The sequence below is a fragment of the Moschus berezovskii genome, chromosome 16, assembly GCF_049115385.1.
Source record: "Moschus berezovskii isolate FMDL1 chromosome 16, NW_MosBer_1.0, whole genome shotgun sequence".
NCBI classification, from domain to species: domain Eukaryota; kingdom Metazoa; phylum Chordata; class Mammalia; order Artiodactyla; family Moschidae; genus Moschus; species Moschus berezovskii.
The window spans coordinates 11,300,054-11,327,205 of record NC_142475.1 but is presented as its reverse complement, the minus strand read 5'-3'; the positions used below and the strand labels follow the sequence as shown (position 1 = coordinate 11,327,205).

The following is a 27,152-nucleotide window of genomic DNA, read 5'->3' as shown; positions in this document are numbered from 1 at the left end:
AATTGTTCATTTTATCGAACATGATTTGATTTTGGTTGGTCTTTTATAATTTACATAAAAGTTTATTTCCCTCAATTTTGTGATACAGATACTTCCCATGCTGAGCAAATAATAAAATTTGAATTTATATACAGTAGTTTGGAGGGTATTGTAGAATACTTTTCAGTATTTAGCCATTTAGTACTGCGGTACTCATCTTTAGTGATTTAAAGAAATCTAAGAAAAACCAACCGTTTTCAACCGAAGTTTCTGTTTTTAATTATGTTGAACATCCTACTTGCTAGTAAAATGAATTAACTGGTAAATTTGGTTCAAAAAAGCACATCATTATGACACTTGAAACTAGTAAGCTCACAAGCTAGGAAAATGACAATAGGAAGAAAAAATTTTTTAAGTGCTCAGAGATTGTATGGTTTATTTGATCGATCTTACTGAGAAGTGTATTGGAAGGCGTAAAAATGCTTCTCAAATACTTATAAATAAATGAAAGCTATGATGAAGTTTAAGGTGAAGTATAACTTAATATGGAACTGCTTCTCAGTCTAGGCTAGGGTGGAATGGTGGAATGTGTTAAAAGGCTAACACAAATAAGCACAGGCTTTGTATTTTGATTGTAAAATTACTGGATTGATAAGAATTCTAGTCCATGATCTTCAGTTTAGTATATTTTTTAAGTTTGCTACAGAAAACTGGCTTCTACTGGTTGGGAGCCATTTCTGCACATCTGTTCACAACTTTACCTTCAGTGACATGTTGGTAACTTAAATTGGCCATGGTAGGAGTATTTACACCATGGAAACTGGTAAGTGCAGCATATCAGGGCATTTTCCACCCCAATGAGCCAGTTTACCAACACACCATCAATTTCAAATACATAAAAGAACAGTGCACTAAATCCTCATAAACCCATTGCCCAGCTTCAATAATTATAGCCACTGTTTCCTCTCCTAGATTTATTGGGTATTTTAGTGGCATATTGGTTATCAAGTTTAATACCCGGTGGCATTTTAATTATCTTAAAGCCAAACATTTTTGATTTATCTGAAAAATACAGATCATGCCTAGAAAGTAAGCTTAATCTCATAACCCAAGAGATAGTAAGACTCCTTAGGAGGGCACACTTACATGTCATGAGCACTGGCTCTTGGTCCATATATCTATCACCTATTAAGCAGTGACCCTATCGCCTCCATCTCTGCACGGAACGGAATATTTAGTGAACTGTAACAGGTACTATATGATCTTTATATATAAATTAACTCTATAGTTCCAATAACCCTAATACACCTATTTTGGAGCCAAATGGAAGCCTATAGCCAATTAACTAGTCAGACTGGCTGCCTGTCTTTTTATAAGGAAGCTAAAAAGAGGTTTTTATATTTTAAAATATGGTTACATAAGTATCTATGTAATAGCCTTGATTTTGTCCCAGCTCACAAATTGTGAAACAGTTACTTTAACCCTTTTAAGACCTTCCCTTGTGGCTTTAGTGGCAAAGAACCCGCCTGCAAATGCAGGAGATACTGGTTCGATCCCTGGGCCACACAGATTCCTTGGAGAAGGAAATGGCAATCCGTTACGGTATTGTTGCCTGGGAAATCGCATGGACAGAGAGCCCTGGTGGGCTACAGTCCATGAGTCACAAACACTGGACACAACTTAGCGACTAAACAGCAACGCTTTCAGGTTTGCCAACCTATTGCTGGCCTAAAAATTAGTTATACAGTGAAAGTATTACGTGTAATAGTCTTTTTGTCCTTAGGATATTTTTTTAAACAGAGCATACATTTTATATCATAATTTGATTCTTTTAAATATCAGGCAGTATTTTAATTTTACAAATAGGGCAACTGATGCTCAAGTGAGTTGCGATCATAATCTGCAAGAGAAATACTACAATCTTGTTTTTTTCGCCTGGCTACAATACCAAGATTAAATACTGAGAAAATGCAATGACATCCTCATTTTTTTATGAATGTAAATTTATTTGTGCATGCTATGTGATAAGTCACTTTGGTTGTGTCCGACTCTGATGCTGTGGACTGTAGCCCTTCAGGCTACAGAGTCCATGGAGTTCTCCAGGCAAGAATACTGGAGTGGGTTGCCATTCCCTTCTCCAGGACATCTTCCCAACCCAGGGATCATACCAGCTTCTCTTACCTCTCTTGCATTGGCAGGTGGGTTCTTTACCACTAGCACCACCTGGGATATTTATTTATACAGTTTTAAAATATTTTGAATATTTTATTTACTTAAGTAACTGTATCATGACTATTTTCAGGAAGCAATGCTTAAGAACAGACCATGAATAACAAAAGTCAAAAAAGCATTCTAGAAAAAAAAACATTCTAGAAAAGTATTTTTCTGTTATGAATAACTGCTTTTTGTGGTAATCCCAGATAATATCAATTTCCTAATTTTTATATGACAGACTGGGATCTATGAAATAATGAGAAGTACAGTTCTCCATCCAAAGAAATAAAAGCATCAGATATACTGAAAGGCTCTGATTAAATTGTTTTCTATTTTCAGGAAAGAGTGTGACTGTGTACTATTACTGATTATATATGGTAGGCTCATAACTGATAAAATATATAATTTTTTACTGATATATGATTTGCTATGTTTTTTAATGGAAACATTCCATCAAATTTTAGCTTTCCAAAAGTTGTGGTGCCATATATAGTGCTTTAGTTTGACAGTGGTTTTGTTTTAAAACCAGAATCAGGCTGAATGTAGCTTTTTAAAGCTAAAATTTATGCTTATGTATAGTTGTAAAACACTGATAGTGCCCTTTTACTATTATTTGAGAGTGACTACAATATTCTGGTTGAAAAGTAAATTTATATACTGAATGGTGAAACTTTAGGTTGTAGTCAAAGAGAAAAAGAAAGTAGATAGGAAAAAGAACACTTGTCTTTTTGATGAAAGCTTTATGGAATAAAATTTGTATTTAATCAGAATGACTATCTAGGACCCTTTTCTGGTGTTGAAAGGATGGTGTCTTAACCTAAAGGAAGTTTAAGTTAAATCTCTTTGTTATTATTTACCTACTATAAAACCAACTAGGTTAGTGTATTTGAAATACTTCCTAAATACATTGCTTTTAAAAAACAATGGAACCTATAAAAAAGATGGTATGATGCTAGGTAGAAATGTTGAAATGACTGATGTGTAATATTTTTTAAAACTTCTATTTTTGGTTGGCATAAATTTCCTTTAATTTCTACATTTCCAATAGGATTTAATTTTGAGGTTTAACGTATCAAGCCAGTATTATGTTTTGCAATTTTAGTAATTCTGGATTCCAGGTCACTTAAGATGAAAATGGAAATGCAAAGTTTACTTAAGAAATTTAATTTTCTTCTTCTGTAACATCTAAGTCTTCATCCTCTTCATCATCATCTTCTGTTTGCTGATCCTTTCTTAGTCGACAGGTCAATACCTGTTAAAAGTTAACATGTTTTAAAAATCACTAATTTAAAAATACTTTTACTTGCCTGGTATCTTTTTTATGCCTTGATAGATAAGGGTACACAGAACAAATATCACAAAAATGTCCATAAATAATCTTTAGTAATGAAAATTCTAAATTGTCCTTAAAGGTTTGAAAACAATCACAAAATTTTTTCATTCATGTTATTTTTTTTTTGAAGAAAAGTGTGAAATTAGCCATTTGAACTACAGTTGGATATCAGTACTTTGATAACATACTTCCAGAGAAAAGTAAAGTACATCATAAATATTAAAAATATCTTAAGTAAAGTAATTCTTAGGTTATAAAAACATGAGACTCATCAAAGGGATGGCAGAACACAAGGATATTTCAGCTAGGCAAAAATATTAAACTTTGAACATAGTGTGATTTAAAATTAATGAGATGAGAATCTGAATTCCTGACTTGGCTTTCATTTCTGACTGCTGCCACTTGGGTCATCCTGCTTCACACTTTTCAGAGGGTGATTATGTCTCCCAGGGGACATCTGCAATGTCTGGAGACACTTGATTGTCACGACTGGGGGAGGGTAAGGGTGTTACTGAGCTCCTGTGTGTAGAGGCTGGGAACGCTGCTCAGCATCTGTACAACCCACAGGACAAGATTCCCCCCCTCCAATCATCTGGCTCAAAGTTAACAGTGCTGAGGTTGAGAAACCTTGGCGTTATGTAGTCTAAAGTGTTACACAGATCTTGGCTAAGTTAGGTGATACTATTAGCTCTAAATAGTCAAAATTCTCTATGTACTATATACTATAGATTTATGGAATTTATGTGCAAGGCACTTAGTACTGGAGTAATAAAAGTATAATTTGGTTAGGGGGAGAGATGTGGAAGTAAAATAAGTGCTTAGAAGATAAATGAAAACAGAACATATTGGGTCACATACAACTGAATGCTCAATTTTAAATTCTGAAGGCTAGATATGGAAAAGATCATAGCTTTCTAAATCAGAAGTTGGCAAGCTAAAGCCCAGTTTGTCTTGTTTCTATAAATAAAGTTTTATTACAACATGTTGATTTGTTATTGTTTGTGGCTGCTCTTGGTTGGGGCAGAGACCATGTGGTCCACATAACCTGGTATTTTCTCTGTGGCCCCTGAGAAAAAAGGGGATATCTCCTACTCTAGATACCAGGTACCTCAGGCTTTCTGGATTAGAAGAAAAGAGAAATTGATGCTTTACCTAAGGATATGTGCTTCTGGATCTATGATAACATTCAGGAAAGGTCCTTTTTAGGTATAATTTCCAGTAAGCCATGCTAGTGGGATTCAAATCCTAGGCAGTTTGATTTCAGAATCTGTGATCTTCATGTTATACCAGAGAACAAATGTAAACTAGCATTCTCCTGTCCCTTCTACTTCTGCTCTCAAATGTTCTGCTTCAGAGAGTCATATCTTTCAGATAATAAAAGAAATATCAATAATCAAAAAAAGAGCAGAACCTAGTGCAGTTTTACATCATTTTATATAGAAGAGGGGAAAAGCAGGTTATTCAAGATCCTATGATTTAAGGGAAACTTTTTTTAATACTGAGCAATTCAAAAGGCAGTAGCTCACATTCCTTAAAATTATGGTTTCTGAAGGAAATGGCAACCCACTCCAGTATTCTTGCCTGGAGAACCCCAGGGATGGAGGAACCTGGTGGGCTGCAGTCTGGGATCGCACAGAGTAGGACATGACTGAAGCGACTTAGCAGCAGCAGCAGCTCACCTGTCCTGTTCCAGATACACACTTAGCAGACAATGATCTTTGAAGAGGTGACTTTGAATTTGCTCTTACAATATCTAAACGGGATGAATAATCTTGCGGATACACAGAATGTCGGAAAACCTGTTGCAATGATAAAACGACATTATAAATTAGATACTAAACTGGAAATCTAGAATGTCATGTTCCCTTTAGTTCAGAATTTGTTGAAGCAACTCCCCTCCCCAACCCTGCCCCGGGGACATTATTTATTTAATTTACGGTAAATTTAAAACAAAAATTTAAAAAATACGTTGAAAAGATGTTAAAAAATTCTACTGAACCACGTAAAATGATGATGGGTCCTGAAACAGTCACGCAAGAGCTTTTACTCGTGAGACGTGAACCTGCCTTCAAAGAGCATGCCAGCCAATGAGACAGTAAGGCACATCTTTGACTCTCTCTGTTCTGCCTATCCTCAGGTTTAAATTCACTACAGTGCTGTCCCAGTGTATCACAGAAGAGTAAATGGAGCCATTCTATGAAATTCCAATCTCAGGAGCATCTGGAATGTCAGTGCTTGTCAGTTCTTGAAAGTAGTAGTTCCAACTATTACTTCACTCTTAAGCTTCCTTATCTTTTTACCACTTTGTAACATAAAACAGGCAAATCTATCAAATGTGAATTTCTTCATACTCCCTCATTTCCCCCTCAGCTCTTCATGTTATTGTTTTGCTTTTTTAAAGCAAGTGTCATGATTCTCCACAGTGCATTTTCCCCTCAGCCCAAACTTCAAACCAACAAACAAGCTTGCTCTTTTTTCTGCTTTTTTTAAACATAAAAATAAGGGATGAAACTTAACAAAAGAGGTAAGACTTGTGTTTTAGGGCAATTCAGGCATATTGATAATTAGGTTATTTAACAGTTACTGAAGACCCAATTATATTTTGGTGCTAGACATAGACCCTGCCATCTTGGTATGATATCGAAAGTGGATGACTGAAGCCGCTGGTATTTGGAAGAAATACATTTTTGTTAAAACAACATTCTTTAGCAAAGATAAAGTTAAAAGTGGGAAATGGAAGATAATATACCACCCTTGGGATAAAAATCTAAACCAGTTAAATATTAATCTACTGCAAAAGAACATATTTACAGGAATATTTATTGGCAATACTGCATTTTCCAAGATGTGGTCCAAGATCTTTTCTAGGAGTGAGTCTCAAGATCTGAATATGCTCTGAACTGAATGTACAGAGGTGATCTTTTGAAGGGGAATATGATAGTACTTTTAATGTGAAGAACAAATCAGGTAAGATGATTTCTGATATAACTGGATGCAAAATACTAGCTGCCATCTGAATAAATCAGCAATTCTCATGTAGTGAGGACTACTACCTAAGAATAGGAAATTCTCTGTCCCTCTCTGCATCTTTGTTTCCAAGAGACTTTGTATTTAAAGGGTCCTTCCTCTCCTTGGTAGCTGATGTAATTTTTCTTTGGCTTGTGCCACACAACTCTTCCCCAGGCTGCTTTCCTCTCCACAAGTTACAGCATCATAATGCATTATACCTCAGGACCTTTGTATAACTATCTGTACTCTGCCTGATACTGTAGACAAGGATTCGACATATCCCTCAAACTTCTGTTTAAGAAGTCATTCTTTGATTCTCCAGACTATTTAGGATCCTCCACCACATAAACACTCATTTGCACAACAGTATGTTATCTATTTTTTCCTTCATATTATGAAATGTATCTTTTTTTAATGCCTGAACTCCTTTTTTAAGTTTCTGCTTTTTGACAACTTGGACCAACTCTATAGTGCTGAATCCTCAGCACTGAGAACAGTGTCTGGCATATAACAGATGTTCAGTAAACAGCTGACGAATTAGAGATAAGCAATGAAGTGTGAAGAAATGAACCTGCTCATTAGTGCCCCATCAGAAAAAGTGGGGAAACTGATACTCAAAAACACATCTAGACAGCACTGACATTTTCAGTGTTTATGGATCTCCTACAAGCTACCTAGCTAGCTGATGAAGAATAGTGGTAAGAGAAGTGGTAAAGGAAGTGCTGTGACTAAAAAAGATAGGTAACCTAGGACCTATGGAACGAGAAAGAACCTTCGGGTCTAGAGGGCTTGAGGAACTTGAAAGTGCATTAAGTCAAAGGTGTCAGAAAATGGAGAATGAAAATACTTGTAATGGGAACTTTAACCTTATAGGAAAAGGGGGGGATCAATTTTAAACCTGCCACTCAATGCAGTGTTGTTTTTTGCAGGAAATAATTCATGTCACTCACCAAGAACCATGCTTCTGGCAGTGTAGACAGGATAAAAACAGTGTCTGTAGTCAGACTACTGTTTGGCTTCCAGCTATGTTACTAGCTATGGGATCTTCTGGAAAGTTCCTTAACCTCACTGTGCCTCAGTTTTTTCATCCATAGAAACGAGGACAGTAAGTACTTTTATTAAAATCCATGGTAGGATTAAAATATTATAGTCAAAATGCACAGGTCAGTAGCTGGTTAAAGTAATCACTATGAACATTTGCTATTTTACAAATTACAGTTAAAAGCTTAATGATTTTTTTTTAAAAATAGGATGTAAAAAGGAGTGAAAATTAAGAAACCTTAGCTTTAGTAGGGAATAGAACCATTCTATTAACAAACAGTCATAGAAATATGATTGTGTATGCTTTACTGAGGTAAAAGAGATCAGATTTTGGCACTGGAAGACAAATACTAAAACGTACTTCATTTTGGCCAAGCTGTATAGTCTGGTTTTACTGAATTCACTTTTCTTGAAACTGGTGGAGTAGTGGGAAGTGAAGCCTTGGGGGATCCCGATAGATATTTTACTTAAAAAATAAATGGATCCTTGAAATTATGGAGTTAACTTATATAATTAAAAATTTTGGCTATATCTAGAGAATACATGGCTGTTCTCACTTCTACTGTAGAGATATATGGACAAAGTACATCTTGAATATTTAAGAGTTAATATTTGTATTTAACTATCAATAAAAAGGAAGCCTGGAGAATCCCATACATAGGAGCCTGGCAGGCTACAGTCCATGGGGTCACAGAGTCGGACATGACTGAGTGAAACACACCCACATGCCCACCCCCGCCTACACACACACACACACACACACAGCCACACACAGACACTGCCCCCCCACCTATATGCAAATCTACTCTTATTTCATAGGTTACAGGTTAAGTCTCACAAAACTAGTTAGAAGCCAGATTCTGCTCTTTTACTAGCTAAGTGGTCAAGGGCAGGTTAAATTGCTTCAAGCCTCTACACCTGGTTCTTTAGTTGTAAATGAATGATTACAGCATTTGAGTTACAGAAGTGAGTGAGAAAATGCATGATGTAAAGCTTTCGGTGTGCGTGGCATGAACACTCAAATTTTGGCTTCAATCGATAAATAGTATTTTTAACACACATAAGTGATTTACACCATTAGTCAAAACGATACCTTATTTTACATGGCTTTGTTTCTATGTTTTACTAGATATTAATGCTTAGAACTTAACCATGGTTAATTTGAAAACTAGAAAGACATAAAGGTTCAGCTATTTGGAACTGCATACAATGACATCTAAACAACATAGTATTGTAATTTAAGATATTTTTACCCGCACTATAATGGTTTCTTTTAAATATTTCCATATCAATAGAAGAACTGAGCTTAGATAGACATAGTCCTACCTCTAAATCTTCTTCTTCATCAATCTTTTGTATATTTTGGTAGGCAGCAGTGTAGACCTCTAAAGCTTTGCCGTGAAATAACATTTCAATAGTGATAAATTCTGAAAATATAGTCTGAAAAAACAAGGATTTGAATTTAAATTGCTTCATGAATTTAGTAGAGTTATTCGATGTTTTATTAAATACAGAGGTTTTTCAACAGGGAAAATGAAGTACAAACAATAACTGTAATAGAAATAGTTGCAAATATCTCCTGCAGCAAAACTTTCAAATTACACAAAATATCTATCCAGTATCTTATTATTTACTTCCGTTTTTAAGTATGTTCTTCTATTAGATATTTACGTTTAAAAAAGATATTTGTCACTACAAAACGAAAATGTTTGTCACTATGTACTCTGTTGCTCAATGCCTGTAAATATTAGCTAAAGAAGTTCAGTTCTGAAGCTGTTTTTTAGCAACTCCAACTGGTGTTTAAAAGAATGTTTTTAGGCAAGAATTCCATCCTAACATATTTATATGCTGCTTGTATTCTCCAGCCACAATTCCTACTCCTGGTAACAGCACGATACATTTGCATAGAGCTTTCCAGTTTACAAATATATGACATGCTCAGTACTGCTCATAGCTACAATGTTAAGACTTGGGTCTGATTCTTCAAGGTTACAGCTCCTGCTCATTGTACTGTGCTGTTCTCACTGGACTCAATTATTCCCTTTGCAAATACACTGCAGGTAAACTCTTACCAGCAAGATGATGACAGCTTTTGGTCGGGAAGGCTATGAGAAAAGAGAATGAATGAGGGTGTGCATGTTGATCTAAGCAGGAGCGAGAGAACTGGTAGGCAGGGAAAGTATGTAAGCCAGATACGTTTTCAATAAAACAGGATCTCATCCTTCTGTCATCTTTTCTCTTATCAAAATAAAAAAATTGGAGCATTAACGTAGAGATGTGGACAGAATAAGAATAGGAGAGAAAATACTCAAGCATTTTCCTTAAAGGGGCAGTATAGATGAAATGGATTAGGCTCAAAGGCAACAGTCAAATACTCATTTTCCTTCATTTCTGCTCTCCTGTCTTAGCCACCCAGATAGGAGTGATCCTGCACCCTGGAAGATAGCTATACAGCTATCTTGTAGTATCATATTTAGAAATAATTTCCCTCAAATAAATACACCTTTCAATGATCACATGTAATCTGCTAATCTGGAGTGGATTCAAGGAGTTTTGTTTCCCCCCTTTTCAATTTTATTATGTTTGACTAGAAGGCTATTTGGGTGGGTACTTCAATTTTATTGGTGGGGGTTGGGGGAGTTAATGGAATTCTCTACTCATTGGCAAGTATTCTGTAAAGCAGGTAGCACAGTAGTTAAAAATAGGGGCTCTGGATTAAGATAAACCTGATTTCAAATCAGGGGTTCCCAGATGGCGTCAGTGGTAAAGAACTCGCCTGCCAATGCAGGAGACATAAGAGATGTAGGTTCAATCCCTGGGTAGGGAAGATCACATGGAGGAGGGCATGACAATCCACTCCAGTATTCTTGCCTGGAGAATCCCATGGACAGGAACCTGGCGAGCTAGGTCCATGGGGTAGCAAAGAGTCAAACACGATTGAACTGACTTAGCATGAGTTCAAATCAAGACGGAAACAAATCAGCTGTGTAACATTAAGCACTTTATCTGTACTTTTCCCTTAATTTCAAAATTATAGATTTTGCCTTAAGGATTAAATGTAATCCAAGAAAAAGTATAGTATGGTTACTGGCTTAGGGTAAGTGCTTAGCACAAGTTAGCTAATTTTATTGCTAAAGAAGTAAGCCAGATAAATGAGAAACTGTTCCTTATACAACATTAAAAGCTCCATCCTGGTTTAACCGGAAAACAGAGTATTTAACAAAAAAGTCATTAAAGGTCTTGTTAACAATTTTTGCACATAAAGGTAAAATGACAGCTCTCCAGAGTAAAGGCTATTCAATGAATGATTTCAGGAGAACTTTCTATTCATTTGAAAATAATAAATTTAGACATATCTGCCTCAGACCATATGCAAAATACAACTGCATAAGCTATTTAAATATTTAAAATACTAAAAAATCAGACAAAGACTCGAAGAAAATACAGCAAATAGTTATATAATCTTGGGGATGAATACTCCTTTCTAAACATGACACCAAGGCAGAAAGAGAAGACCAAAAGATCTGGCAGCAAAAATAAGACCATAAGGTGGCAAAAACATACCATAAGCAACAAAATGGGAAAGTATATTTCAACATATCCTCTCTTTAATATAATAGGTTAATTTTCTCAGTCTGAAGAGTTTTAAAAGTTAAAAAATGCCAACACTAAAAATCTAAGCTAAGGTCAAGTGAGAGTAATTTAGTGTCATTAAATATATGAAAAAACACTCTTCCTCAACAGTACTAACTGCAAAGTAAGATACTGATTTTTCACTATCAAATTGGGTACTATTAACCTTGTTACACTGGGTGCTCGTGTAATGTTCTGCAGAAATGTAAACTAGTCAAAAGATTTGTGGACAGAAATTATAAATAGCTGTCCAAATTGAAAGTGTGTATGTTCTTTGAACAAGAATGCTACCTCCAGTAATTTATCCCCCCCAGAACAACTGAACCAGCAAAAAGGCGGATGTTTAATGATGTAATGGGATCTAGAATAGCAAAAATAATCTAGATGTCCATCAACAGGTGATGGTTAAACATATGAATATATCCATATAGCTATACTATTCTACATATAGCAAAATACTATACAAGGATACCAAAAAGGACAATATGGATCTTCTGTTTCTTAGCACACATATATCCATGACATATTCAATTTTAAAAAGAGATGCTACATATAATGTGGTCCCACTTAAATATAACTGTATAGGGGTAATAATATTGCCTTTTTCATAAGACACTGTGAGGAGGAAATGAGTTTATCCACATAAAATGCTTAGAATGTGTGGCATAGTTAATGTCTTAAGAAATATTTGTTGTTGTCATTCTTAATATATGTCTTGTGTATGTTTCATAGAAAAAAAGTCTGGAAGGATATAAACCAAGATGCTGATTATTTCTCAGTAGGGAATTAAGTTTTCTTCCATAATTTTATGAAAATTTATGGTCATTTTATATTTATAAGGAAAATAAAGCTGATAAAAACTAAACTGACGATGTTTCTTGTTCACAACAGCTACTTTACCAATACTGAATTGCTATCCCTATCTATCCCTGGAATGACTCCTGATCAAGATCCTTTTCATAGGTCAGAAAATTCCCTTGACAACATATAACTGATGACTTTTCCTACTACATGGGGAGTGATTTTTATTCCACATTCTATACAACTAAGTTCACAGTAACTTCTCTCAGAAAAATACTTTGCAAGGTACTTGTATGAAGTCTTTTACTAAGAATTGTGCTACCTTACTAATTAATGCTGCTACTAAAATTCAGATGGACTTGTGATAAACCCCACCTCATAGTTAATACATTATGAGCAGTGCTCACTATTGTCAATCATTTCTACCGTCAGGGAGATATAAGCATCCAGAAGTTCTGCTTCCATCTGAAACAGTAGCCTGAAAACAGGTAACAATAAGAATGTTCTTAAAAAAAAAAAAAAAAAGAATGTTCTGTGTCTGTTTCTCTCAAAATATGAGTGGCATCAATGATTTTTTCCAAGAATTTGTCTCATAAATAGAAGTGTTTGTCAGACATGCTAACATCAACACAGCAGTACCTGAATACTGTTTTTATTAGAAATAAGGGTGTGGTAAAGTAACCCTTTTAATCTGATTTTTAAGGCTTTTTGGTGTAGGATTTGTGCATCCTTCTTTATCATAAAACATCTCAAATGAGGCTTAACTTTGAAAAGGAACAATTTGACAGATAAGGAGGAAAGATACAGAGAACGGAGATTCATAATCCTAACAGACTGAACTTGATTCCTGGAACTCATAATTCTGAGACTTTGATAATCGAGTTCGTACTAAAAGTGTACATTTTCACAGATGACATGATCTTATATATAGAAAATCCAAAGGAATATGCAAAAAACTACCAGAGCTAATAAAAGACTTCTGCAGGGTTGTAAGATATGAGGTTAGTACACAAAAATCAATTGTATTTCTGTGTATTTGCAATGCACAACTGAAATGAAATTAAGTAAACAATTCCATTTATAGTAGCATCAATAATTATGAAATACTGTGGAAAAAGCTTTTTTAAAAAAGCACAAAACATACATTATCAAAATAAGGATGCTTTAAATAAATGGGAAAACAGTCCATGTTCATGGATTGGAAGAGTTCATCCTAAGAAGGCAGTACTCCCCAAAGTGATCCACAGATCTGATGCAATCCCTGTCAGAATTTGGTGGCTCAGATGGTATCTGCTTGCAATGCAGGAGACCTGGGTTCAATCCTCTGGAGAAGGGAGTGGCTATGCACTCCAGTATTCTTGCCTAGAGAATCCCATGGACAGGGGAGTCTGTCGGGCAACAGTCCACGGGGTCACAGAGAGCAGGACATGACTGAGTGCATGCATGCACATGCACACGCTGTTAGAATCCCGGCTGACTTTTAGAAACTGATAAGTTGATTCCAAAATTCATGACAAACTACAACAGATTCAGAATAATCAAAAGAGTCTTAAAAAGGAACAAAATAGAGAATTTATACATCCTAATTTTAAAACTTACTACAAAGCACTGTTAAAACAGTATGGTACTGGAATAAGGAGAAGGAAATGGCGAACTACTCCAGTATTCTTGTCTGGGAAATCTCATGGACAGAGGAGCTTGGTAGGCTACAGTCCATGGGCTCACAAGAGTCAGATATGTTAGCGACTAAACCACCACCATCCATTAATAAAAGAGAATGGAAGTTCAGAAACAAAACACGTCAACTAACTTTCAACAAGAGTGCCAGGACTTAAAAAACAGTCTCTTCAACAAATCATGCTGGAACAACTGCGCTGACATATGGAAAAGAATGGGGTTTAACTTTCAGTTCACGTGATACACAAAAATTAACCGATCAAAGACTTAATAGTGAAAACTATAACAGTGTTAGAAGAAAACCAGGATAAATCTTTATAATCTCGGATTTCGCAATGGATTCTTAGATAATGACACAGTCCACAGAATTCTCCAGGCCAGAATACTGGAGTGGGTAGCCTTTCCCTTCTCCAGGGGATCTTCCCAAACCCAGGATCGAATGCAGGTCTCCCACATTGCAGGTGGATTCTTTACCAGCTGAGCCACCAAGGAAGCCCAAGAATACTGAAGTGGGTAGCCTTTCCCTTCTCCAGGGGAACTTCCAGACCCAGGAATCGAACCATGGTCTCCTGCATTACAGGCAGATTCTTTGCCAGCTGAGTTATCAGGGAAGCCTAAAGATAAACAGGACTTCATCAAAATTAAAAAGCTTTGTGCTTCAAGGGATACCATTAAAATAGTGAAAAGAACTCACAGAATGGAAAGAAATAACTGTAAAACATTCGATAAAGGATTTGCATACAATATAAAAAGAACTCTTAAAAATAAAAAAGAAATCCAATTAAAATAATCTGAATAGACATTTTAAAATAATCTGAATAGACAATTTTTTCTCAAGGAAGATATACAAATGGCCATAAACATCAGCAGGAAAAAGCAAATCAAAACCACAATAAGATACCACTCTCCATTCACTAGGATGGCTATAAGGAAAAAGTTTGGTGAGCAACAAGTATTGGGGAGGATGCAGAGAAGTCAGAAGTCTCATATAATACTGGTGGGAAAATACAGTGGCATAGCTACTGTGGCAAACAGTCTGGCAGTTTCTCACATAATTAAAGATAGAATCACCTTATGAGCCAGCAGTTCAACAGGGTATCTGGTTGAACTAAAATGAAAAATGTCTAAGAGAAATGAAAATGTGTCTCAACAAAAACTTGTACATGAATGTTTTATCATTAATCATGATAGTGAAAAGGTAGACTATGGTAATATCCATACAATGGAATATTCCACCATACAAAGGAATGAGATAGATACTGATACATGTTTTACCATAGATAAACCTTGAAAGCACGCTAAGTGAAAGAAACCAGTTATGAAAACCATGTATTTTATATTCATATGAATTGTACATTCGTAACAGCCAAGTCCAAAGAGACATGAGATGAGTCATAGTTGCTTAGGCTGTGGGTGGGGGCTGTGGGAGCAGGGAGGTAAAAGCTAAAGTGTACTAGGCCTCACTCTGAGATGATAATAATGTTCTAAAACTGGTGATGCTTGTAGATATCTGAACATATTAGAAACTGCTGAGCTGTATGGTGAATTGTACGGTATATGAATTATCTCTCCATTTTTTTTGGTTTTCTCCTATTTTTTCTCTCTTTTTTTTTGTGACTGCCACAAGACCTCCCTCTTGTGGGGCTGAGACCGCAGGCAGTGACGTGAGGAAGCATGCTTTCCCTCCGTGCACCCTCCACTGTGCATTGCCTTACTCCCTGCCCCGCTGCTCCAGGAAACCCCAGGCTGCGGTCGGGGATGCTACACTCACTGTCTCTGCCCCAGTTTTGTAACTGGTGGTGCTCATGGGATTGTAAACCGCCTGTAGAGTTGGCCAGCGTGCAAGAAGAGCATGGAAGTGAGCCCAAAGATCAAAGACTGCCACATGCAAAAGAGAAGAACAGCGGTAGGGTGAGGAATCAGGCTTCCAGGTCACTAAAGAAACCCTTAGGTGGCAATGAATCAGGCCTATCTCTCAAGTCTCCAATCTCCTTTTTTAGATTAAAGCTAATTAATTCAACCTTCCTTCCCTTCTCCCTCAAGAGAGGATGCCGGCAGTTACCTTACGCCCTGCCAGTGGCAAAAGGGTTGTCTCAGGACAGCCTCCTACAGAGCTCTTCCTAAGCAGTGATCTACATTACACTCTGAGTGCTTAATTGACAGGCTTTTTTTTTTTTCCTTCGCCCTTCAGGACCAAAGTAGAGACCTTTGAGCCTGGCTATCAGAAAAAATCAAAGTTTTGGAATCCTATGAAACTACGATAGAAAATTAAAAAGTATAAAAGGACAAATAAATGTTTCATTGATTGCAGAGAGGAATGGTACAATTAAGTGACAGATAATGCTGATTTTATTGATAAGGGGATAACTTTTGAAAGAAGGATAATTTGTTAGTAAGTTATGAAAATAACAAAAAATACTTCTCTTTAAAAGCTGTTCCAGAAGAATTTGCAGTGAGCGAAAAGGCACCCTTAGATGACTTGTTTTAAAGGACACAACATTGTCCTAAGTAATCCTCCAAATCTTTCCAAAATATTGATGAAAAAGTCACTGAAGACTGTCTTTAGGTTTGGGGATTTGGGAAGGAGGCTCTGGAGGGAGGGCATATACGTATAATTATGACTGACTTGCATTGCTGTATGGTAGAAACCAATACAACATTGTAAAGCAATTATCCTCCAATTAAAAAAATACCATCTCAAGTCCAGAAACCTGAATGTCTACTGATGTGTTAGAACAAAATAAAGCTATTCTTGCTGTGACACTAAACTATGGTGGATGCAAGTTTATGTGGTTAGCTACTCTTATTTATTTGATAATGTAGGAATTAGAAAGCTACAAGCCAAAAAAATTGGTAATAGTGTTAGGGGAAGCACACTGACTGAAACTGCCCACCCTGGTCAGGCACCATAGTAACCATCTGCATGAGTTGTTTTATGACAGGAGGTCCTGGTAAGGAACATAGAACTAATAAACCACCACCAACAGGAGGAGTTCGGGAAAAGACAAAAGGAGGCCCCACATGTCCGACCACCTCCCAGAATCCTTCTCTCTGGCATCCATCTTGGCTGAACAAGGCATGCACCACCAGGGAGGACTCTATCCGAATAAATGGCTAAAGACAACCTGGAAACTAATCCCATCACCATAAAATGTGAGACTGCAGCCATGTGACAGAGCTGTTCTCCTGGGTTCCCTTACCCTGCTGCTCTCCACCCGGGCGCCCTTTCCAATAAAATCTCTTGCTTTCTCAGCACATGTGTCTCCTCAGACAGTTCTTTTCTGAGTGTTAGACAAGAGCCCAGTTTTGGGCCCTGGGAGGGGTCCCCCTTCCTGCAACAACACTGTATGCTCATGGAAAGCACAGGTTTTTAAAATATATAATTGGCTTATAGTTCAGACTTTGAACTGTGGGCTATGATACTGCCTTATATCTCTGCTTAATCACCTCACTTTCATGGTAATATCCATACAATGGAATATTATTCCACCATTAGAAGGAATGAGACAGATACTGGTACATAGTATACACAGATGCTACACTATGGGGTTGCTGTAAAGATTAAAAGATAATTTATGTAAAGTGCCTGGACTAGTACCTGATACATAAAAACATAATAGACTTTATTTTTCTGTGGTTAATACTGTTTTTGATAACATCTGAATATCTGGCCTCTGGCTGGGAATGTAGTCCCTTTATATACTGTTGTTTCCATAAGAAAATAACATTTGATATATTTTGTTTATATCTTTCTCACACAGACTATGTGCTAAAGAAAATCAGTAATTTAACTTTTCATAAATTAAATAAAAAATTAATTTAGAAAACATATTTTGAACCTTAATAGTTATTTTGTTACCTTTATATCCTTTATTTTCTGCTTTTCAAAACTGTCAATAGTTTCCTCCAGATGACGAGTTGTTCGGGTAGCATCCATTGTAGCTCTTTGTAATTCAGTTTCTGCCTACAAAAATATTCCCCAACCAGATACAAAAAACAAAACTCAAGTCAGAATCCTTTTGATTCAGTCCTTCTGTAAATGCTATCTTTGTAAATACAGTGTTGGCTTTTTGTAAATGCATTTGTAAATGCAATACTGGCTTTTTGCCATAACAGTGTAAATCACTCAAAAATACATATTACCACATAAAATAAAGCAATCTATATGAGAAACACAGCAGAATAAAAAACTTTAAATTTATCAGAGTATATGATTCATGATCTCAAAACAAAATTCCTTCCCTTTCTTTATACAAACCACTTTTTCCCTGCTATCACCCTGTTTGATATTTTCTATGGTTTCTACTGCCTTCCCTTATTTCCAGTCTCTGCCATTTATTATCCTCTCCGTTTCCTCTCACTCTCTCCCCTTTAGCCCTCTGTCCTGCCAAAAGACCTGTGACTTTTCAATCTTCTAGTTCTCCAAATGCATGAAATGCTTCTACTGCCGTAATATCCTAATCAGGTAGAGCAGAATATACATATAAAGAAGGCTGAGCACCAAAGAATCGATGCTTTCAAACTGTGGTGCTAGACAAGACTCTTGAGAGTCCCTTGGACTGCAAAGAGATCAAACCAGTCAGTCCTAAAGGAAATCAACCCTGAATATTCATTGGAAGGACTGATGCTGAAGCTCCAATCCTTTTGCTACCTGATGTGAACAGCCTGACTGGAAAAGACCCTGCTGCTGGCAAAGATTAAGGGCAGAGGAGAGGGGTGATAGAGGATGAGCTGGTTGGGCGGCATCACTGACCCAATGGACAGGAAGGAGTCTAAGCAAACCTCAGCAGATAATGAAGGACAGGGAAGCCTGGTGTGCTGCAGTCCACGGGGTCACTAAGAGCTGGACATGACTGAGTGACTGAACAACAACAAAAAATATACACTACAAATGTTTGTTTCAGTATGAATATTCTTCTGATAAGTTAGTAATATTGCACTATTACTACTTAGTGCTTATTACAAAATATATATATACATACACACCAATAAATAATAAATTAGATGGAAAGTCTAATGCTTGGCTTCAAAGTACTCATAATGTTTAGATTCACACTGTGCAATCAGTATGGTGGCCACTAGCAACATGTGGCTATTTACATTTATATTAATTAAAATTAAAAAGCTGGTTATTCTAGTTGTCATTTCAAGAGCTCAACAGCCATATATATAGCTAGTGGCATGTATTTCTCTTTAAAATATCATCTCTTCCTTAATAACAACAGTTGTCCAAAAATATTTAAAATTTTTGTTGAATTATAAAACATGTTTTAAAAACACAGCCCAATTTTCTGATTAAGTTCTAATAATGTTTTGTTTCCTATGCTAGTATTATGTTCACTGATAAGCATCACATATCATCATTTTAATAATTATTGCATAGAAAAAATCTGCAGTTGTAAGTAAAGTTTTGTGACACATAATATAACATTTACACTCTTGCTTTCTTTTTTAAGAAAATGTATAAATGGAAATAAAGTAAAAGGGTTTATTTACTACAGGGATCCATCTCTTGACACATCACTTTATTACCCACCTGTGACTGAAATTTTTCATAAAGGAAAAATACATTTCAAGTAGAACAATTTATTCTAATAAATTAAAATCATATGCTCTGACAGAATTATATCCTCTTGCAATCAGTTAATCTTAACTTATATTGATTATATACTCTTAAAACTAGGTTAATTCAGATATACAATTTCAAGAAACTAAGCTTTAAAACATTCATATATACGTGTGTGTACATTTGCTATAGAGGGTGTAAAGTTTTCCTGCATAATTTTACATGCAAACTTTTAATCATAACTAGTAATCAGAAACAGTTCACTTTATTACTGGGTTTCGGATATTTTAAAATGTAACTATTACAGGATTTATTATTATGAAAAACTTTCTAGATGTCATGATGTGTATTAACCTTTTACTAATGAAAATATTCAGAGTATTTTCTAATACAGTTCAATACAGGTGACTCATGAAATTCTTTACCATGACTACTTAATTTTGACATGTGTCCTCCCCATTTTTTGAGTTTCATTTTAAAATTTGGAAGGGTAGGTTGAGTTGGTTAAACTAGGAAAGGGTAGGAAGCAGAAGCCACAGCTGGGACATCTGTTATCTTAATCTCCTGCCACCCTCCAGCAACTATTTTTCATTCCTTGAAGTCTCAAATCCTTTCACTCCAGCATAGCAACTTGCCCAAAGTTACACAGCTATTTTTAGGAAAGTGGATACAGATCTGTATTCCTTCCTTTAGTTGAAAATTCTTCAAAATTGTATAACGTACTAATTTGGGTAGGAGATACTTTTGATTAAAATATTATGATGCTTTATGAATAAGGTTATCAGTGTATTTAATGAAATCGGTCTGAGTGCAAAATGGCCTATAAGAGTACGCCAGATTGGTGTTTTTGAAACTGTGCTGCAGGAAACTTTTCAGAAGCTACCAGGGGCCTCGCGGGGAGAGGGGGGTGTGCAGGTATTGCACCAAGATTCTTCTTCACTCCAGCCTCTTATACCTCTTTATTTTACATACTGAACTTTAACGTGTTTCTTTTTAAAAGTGAGATGAATTTCAAGGGTCATCCTGGTAAATATTCTTTGATGCTATGACTATATTTATAGTAGATACATTTATATGTAGACTGTCCTTTATTTTCTAGTCTCAGGTTGTCAAAATCATGAGACATAAGAGCATGGGGAAAAGAGGCAGCAGGATAAGCTGAAAGTGAAGTGAAAGTCACTCAGTTGTGTCTGACTCTTTGCAACCCCACGGACTATACAGTCCACGGAATTCTCCAGGCCAGAATACTGGAGTGGGTAGCCTTTCCTTCTCCAGGGGATCTTCCCCACCCAGGGGTCAAATCCAGGTTCCCTGGATCAAACCAAGGTCTCCCACATTGCAGGCGGATTCTTTACCAGCTGAGCCACCAGGGAAGCCCCACAGTAAGTTGGTACTTTCTATACAATTGCACCTATCCCAGTTGCTTACAATTAGTCAGGTGCTACGTTTCTTTCTTTGTTTAGTTTTGAATAGGCACATTCTAAGTTTAAGAAACAATCATTCTTAACAGAAGAGCCTTCTAACAGTAGACAAGCCTAGCTGTGAATCACAATTCCAGCTGTGAATCTCAATACTCTTGAATATCTTAAGGGTCTTTGGCTGGAAGTCATAATTGCAGTTTCACAAAGTAGTTGTTTTTTTAAGATGAAGGGAATTTTATTGGGAAAAAAATAGTTTGTTCCTTTTCTCAAATGCAGGGCTAAGAAAGGCATTGATATATTAGGATTAATGACAGATCTTTAAGTTACTTTTATAATTAATATTTAGTCATCAATCATTTTTAATGTAAAAGATCTTAGAATTTTGTATGTACTTTTTATAAAACATCTATACACATGAGTGTTTTAAATTTTGAATATCTATTGTGGAAAACAACACAAGAGGACTGATTTAGGTTGTATATTCTCTTTAAAATTAACTAATTTCCATAGTAAGCATTTAAAATTCTTGTGTTTCTTTTCAAACTTTATATTCATATTCTTTGCACATTTAAAGTATAAATGTATAATTTTCATATATATTTATTTTTGTACAGCATACCTTACAAAATATTTTTTTAAAGATCAAAATTCAAAGGATACAATAACATGTCGATCAGATGGGTTTCTCTGACGTGTTCTTTCTAACTGAGTTAACTGTTTAGCTTCTCGATTCCTTGCTGTTAATGTTGCTTTGAGATCATCCTGCAAAAAAGCATTTTTTTTTGTTAATAAATATCTCTGATTTAAGAATAAAATATACACTTCTTTGTTTTAAGAATGCAAAAACATTCCCTATTTGATCCAGGCATCATTACCCCTGGAATTATTACAATACCAGTGTGTGTCTTTGTATTTAAGAATATGTGCATGTGTGTATTTAATATCCTATTAAATGACAGAATTGCAATGCAAAATTATATATATAGATTCACACACACATATATGTATATATACACATACAAAATTTTGATTGTGGTGGTAGTTACATGTGTATACACATTTATTAAAACATTTAAAACAGGAGAATTTCATTGCATGGAAATTATACCTCAATAAAATTGATTTTAAATATAGAACTTTTGGAATGTAATATCTACCATGGTGACTAGAATTAATAGTACTGTACTGCATTTTGAAAGTTGTTAGGAAACTAGGTCTTAAAAGTTCTCATCACAAGGAAAAAATTTTTTAACTATGTATTGTGACAGATGTGAATTAGACTTATTTAATCATTTCACAATATATACAAACATCAAAATCGTTATGTTGTACTTCAAGAAAAAAATTTTAAAAAGCTTTGTCACATTGACTTTTAGTTTGCATGTTATTCCCTGCTTTAAAACAAAAATATAAGAATATTTAGTAAAACAATTTCTGTCCATATATTCTTCATGACTATAAATATTAAATATTTTAAAGTTTCCAAAATAAACAAAATAATGCTATGATACTATAGTGCTGCTGCTGCTAAGTCACATCAGTCGTGTCCGACTCTGTGCAACCCCATAGACGGCAGCGCACCAGGCTCCGCCTTCCCTGGGATTCTCCAGGCAAGAATACTGGAGTGGGTTGCCATTTCCTTCTCCAGTGCATGAAAGTGGAAAGTGAAAGTGAAGTTGCTCAGTCGCGTCTGACTCTTCGCGACCCCATGGACTGTAGCCCACCAGGCTCCTCCATCCATGGGATTTTCCAGGCAAGAGTACTGGAGTGGGGTGCCACTGCCTTCTCCGTATGATGCTATAGTAGTATATAAAAATACTTCATTATTCTCAAGGTTCTAAGAAATAATGCTTCAGTGTAATAAGAATGACTGAACACTACTCTGTACCTTTTATTAGTGGCTCAGTCATGCCCGATTCTTTGCGACCCCATGGTGTGCAGCCCTCTAGGCTCCTCTGTCCATGAGATTTTCCAAGCAAGGATATTGGAGTGGGTTGCTATTTCCTTCTCCAGGGGATCTTCCCAACCCAGGGATCGAACCCAGGTCTCCTGTACTGCAGGCAGATTCTTTACCAACTGAGCTACAAGGGAAACTCCCCTAAAAAGACAGTTATTGGAAACTTTGTATGTTTTGCCAGAATACCTAATAATAATAGAAAAAAACAAATTTACTTACTCGCTTCATTTTTACAATGGTTCCATAAGCTTTCAAAGGTTCAACTACTTTGGCTTCAAGTCTTTCAACCTATTGAGAATTATTATAAAATATAACTGAAAAGAAACATAGACATATCAAAATTTAAATTGTGAAATAAAACCTATGCTGTCTTACCGGACCATAATCACTATACTGATTAATATTTGAAATTTTTAAAATTAAAATGGCAGTAACATTTATAAGTAAAAAAATAATCTCTGGAAATTGGTAAGACTCAGAATCCAAATTCAAATACATTAAAAACTGTGAAGGTGTGCAGTAGCAATCAGAGCTTTGCTAAGTTTTAAGACATTTTAAATTTTACTACAGCTATACTCTCAGTGTATTTAACACTTAAATGGATACTTTACATACATTATATCTGAAATGTAACAGCCCAACCTTCCAGGTAAGGAAATCGAAGCTGAAAAATATAGCATACTGTAAACATTTAAAACTGAATCCTCAAAAGAAAAAAAGCCTAGAGACCACTGTATTAACTGTAATTTTTTTTTTTTCTGGGAAGACATTTGTAAATTATCAAAGCTTAAAGAACAAGATAAATGGTCTCAGTGTTGCTGAGCTGTCAAACTATATGGTCAATCTCTTTTATGTAGAACTAAACAGTTTTCTCAAACATTGCAATATTTATCAGATTTTGAGTAATTTCTCCTTTCACTAATAGCACTAGTGGAAGGCACTAAAGAAATGAATTTTTTTAAAAAGGGAAGTATATAGCTATTTATTTAAATATAAGAAAAATAATTCCTGGACATTAAAATTTTCTTTTTCAGGATAGGTAATACAAGATGACATATATTTAATTGTTTAAAATGAACCTGTATTACTTTTGTAGCAGGAAAAAAGCTTTATTTTGCTGATACATGTTTTTATAATCAGTGAGTATATATCACTTTATAATGATTTTTGCTTAGTTTCTATAAACAGAATGTATATGAATACTTCATTTTAAAAGATTTTAGGAAAATAGAGATCAAGTTCTCACTAAGCATTTAAATATTAGGAATCCTAAAAACAAATCCATGAATATTCAGGATTATTTATTCCATTTCAAATAATCCATACACTGGTTATTCAGTGTAAAGATTAGCTAAATCTTTTTTCTGTTCTCCTTTTTGTAGCCTACCTTTTTTGTTCATTGTTCTTTAGCACCTCCACCATTTGGTAAGCAAGGGAAACAAAAAGGAGAACACATGTAAATCAATTCACTTTGCTATTTGATAAATAGCATAAAGATTTTCTAGAAAGGGGCACTGAAATTATTCGCTAAAGTAGGATTTTAGGATTATCTGTGAGTATAAACTACTTATGAAACAGTCAAGTTCCCAGTTACACGTAACTGAAAGCTTGTTTACTGCACACAAAACATCATATGAGAAGAACCCACCATTTTCCCCCAAAGTAATTACTACTCAAATTTCTGTATCATTAGCAGTTTTAGCTTCAAGGATCATTATCTTCTTTTTGATTTCAAGGGGTTTTTTTGATAATTGAAATTTGTTTTAGGCTTTTAAAAAGGGCCAAAGGCACAAAAGAAGCAATACAGCTCAAAAACTGGGCAACTTCTTTTTTTTTTTTAAGGTGAGTCCCACACGTTTATTGCGGGTCACAGGCGGGAGGGAGCCCCGGTGCATGCTCCCGTGTGGTCTGGCAGCGCGGCGCGTGGTCGCCGTCTGGAGGACACCAGCTTCTTCTTGCTGGAGCCGGTGTGGAAGTAGCCCTGCAACACAGGCAGAAGGGCGGTCAGGCCTCTTCCCGTGCGAGGGGCTCGCCTGCCTTGTGTGTGTGTGCGTGTGCAGCCGTGTCTGACTGTGTGTGACCCTATGGACTGTGGCCCACCAGCCTCCTCTGTCCATGGGATTCTCAGGGCAAGAATACTGGAGTGGGTTGCCATTTCCTTCTCCTGGGCAACTTCTGACAAGTTAAAAGTTAAAGTGAAAACTTTCGACCTGAGTCTTGAACCTGAAAATAAATATAGGTGAAAGTGCTAACGAAGTATTAAAGTAATGGGTTGGGCTTCCCTGGTGGCCTAGTGGATAGATATGTGTCCAGGCGCCAATGCAGGGGACATGGGTTCGGTCCCTGGAATGGGACGATCCCACACACAGCGGAACCACTAAGCCCACGTGCCACCAACTACTGAGGCCGCCGGCTACAACTACGGAAGCTCTTGGGCCTAGCCCCATCTCCGCGACAAGAGAAGCTACCCCAATAAGAAGCCCTGGCCCCAACTAGAGAAAACCCAGGAAGCAATGAAGACCCAGCGCAGGCAAAAATAAATAAATTTTAAAAAAGTAAATGGGATTTAACAATTTAAACAAACACCATCTTCTCTCCCCTGTCCTTTCTGGGTCGGGTAGGGAACTTCACAAAATTTCACTGTTGATTGTAATAGAAATCAGTGCACTTTTTTTTCCCCCCTCCTCCTCTCAATGAAACATAGCTCAACTTTCCAGTGCACGGAAGCAGCAACAAAGATCTCTTGTCCAGTTACTACTTACCCACACACAGTACCACTCCCGATATCTTCCATATCCAGATATACTACTTTAAAATATACCTACCTGCATACAAGACACAAGCCATGCTCCTTGTGTTGCCTCGGGTACTATGTTTACTACCCCCTGTAAACAGCCACCCCTTTGGCTAAAAGCTGGCAAATTAGGTGGGGAAATTCAGGACTTCAAGACACCCTAGAGGTTAGTTTGAAAACGATAAAAATTACAGGAAGCTTCCCTTTAATAAGATTCACACAGTGCTACCGACATGACAATGCACGTTTATCATCAAGTGTGTGATCGCCACTGCAGCTGGGTAGATGACACTTCACGGCTCCTCCGTCCACCACTTCAGGGCTCACTCATTAACAGGACGCTGTGACCTCATTCCGTACCTCGGCTTGTCGATAATCCTGAAGTTTGGCAAACTCGTCCGCAAAGTTTTTCAGGCCCTGCTTTAAGTGCGGAGTCTCGGTAGAGGCATACACGTTGATTTCGTTCACCAAGAGGTCCGCTTTGTCTCGCAGTCGGGCGGTTTTTCGCACGTAAGCAGCAAAGATCTGGCACAGCTCTCCGAAATGTTTCTCCACATTGGTGACAGCATCTTGCAGTTGTCTGGTCTGAGCGTCCCTACAGAGAAAGGGGACACAAAAAAGGCAAATCATTCTCATCTGATGAGATGAGATGACTTCACCTTCGCGTTACACGTGATGACGCCAACATTCCCGGGGGGCGCAGTTCGCAGCTTCGCCGGCGCAAACCTTGAAGCAACCCCCGCGTCTCCTCCGGGCCCCCATCCCGGGCCTGGCCTGCACATCCCGCAGTGCAGGCGCCCCGAGCGGCCCGGCTGGATCAGCGGCAGTGCTGGCCGGGGGCCCGGGGCCGTGCTGGGGAGGCGCCGCCGGGGCCCGCCGCGGCCCAGGGTGGTCGGTCCAGAGCGCGGCGGGCGCCGCTCGGAGCCCGACCTGAGGGCCGGAACTCGGTCCGGCGGCTCACGGAGGAAGGCTCCGCGCCGCGACCCGAGCCCTCGCGTGTGTGTGTGTGTGTGTGGTGGAGGGACCCTGAGCCGCTGCGGGCCCCGGCGGCGGTTACCGGTTTTCCAAGCTGCGCCTCAACATGCTGCCTCGCTCACGGCTGGAGACCCCGGGCTGAGGCCCAACGACAGGGTCTCGGCGCCCGGACGTGCGCCGGGGCGCGAGAGCCCGCCCCGCGCGCGCCCGCGCCGCCGCCGCCGCGAGGGCCTCGGCGTTTCCACGGCAACGTGGCGCGCGCCCCAGCGGCCGGCGTCCGGAAGCGCGGGAAGGGCCCGGAAGCGGGCACGCGCGGGGCGCGCCCACCCGCGTCCGCTGACCCCCGGCGTCCGCCCCGGCGTCCCCCGCGGCCGGCGCCCGGAAGCGCGGGAAGGGCCCGGATGCGGGCACGCGCCCACCCGCATCCGCCCCGTCGTCCCCCGCGGGCGAAAGCGTCTGGCAGGTTGGCGGACGGGTTGTCGCTGCTGGGCCTCTGCCACTCCTGAGGCGCCCCGCCGCCAAACTTCCGCCTCTGTCCCCGCACCCTGGGCCTGGAGCACAGCCGGGAGGGAGATGAACCGAACGCCTGTGGGGCGGGTCTCGGCTGAGTCGTAGAACCTACGCTCAGCTTGGCCACGGCTCCGTGTGGAGGCCGAAAATCCGAAAGTGTGGGCTCCTGCAAGGAGCAGCGCTTTCCGCCCGGTTCATTTCTTCAGCAGTTGCTTACTGAGCTCCCGTTTTGTGAAAAGAGA

General features: G+C 37.8%; 1 protein-coding gene across 1 annotated transcript; it reads right to left on the bottom strand.

Moving 5' to 3' along the window:
- Positions 1-2,218: 2,218 nt before the first annotated feature.
- CIBAR1 (CBY1 interacting BAR domain containing 1) lies at positions 2,219-26,654 on the bottom strand. The gene is made up of 9 exons (XM_088844662.1): positions 26,483-26,654; positions 25,786-26,020; positions 22,851-22,919; positions 21,335-21,436; positions 19,224-19,229; positions 17,547-17,651; positions 8,903-9,016; positions 5,206-5,325; positions 2,219-3,445 (listed from the first exon to the last, which is right to left on the bottom strand). The coding sequence occupies exons 1-9, from the start codon at positions 26,506-26,508 to the stop codon at positions 3,356-3,358; spliced, it is 867 nt and encodes a 288-aa protein (XP_088700788.1). The 5' UTR covers positions 26,509-26,654; the 3' UTR covers positions 2,219-3,355.
- Between the last annotated feature and the right edge of the window lie 498 nt (positions 26,655-27,152).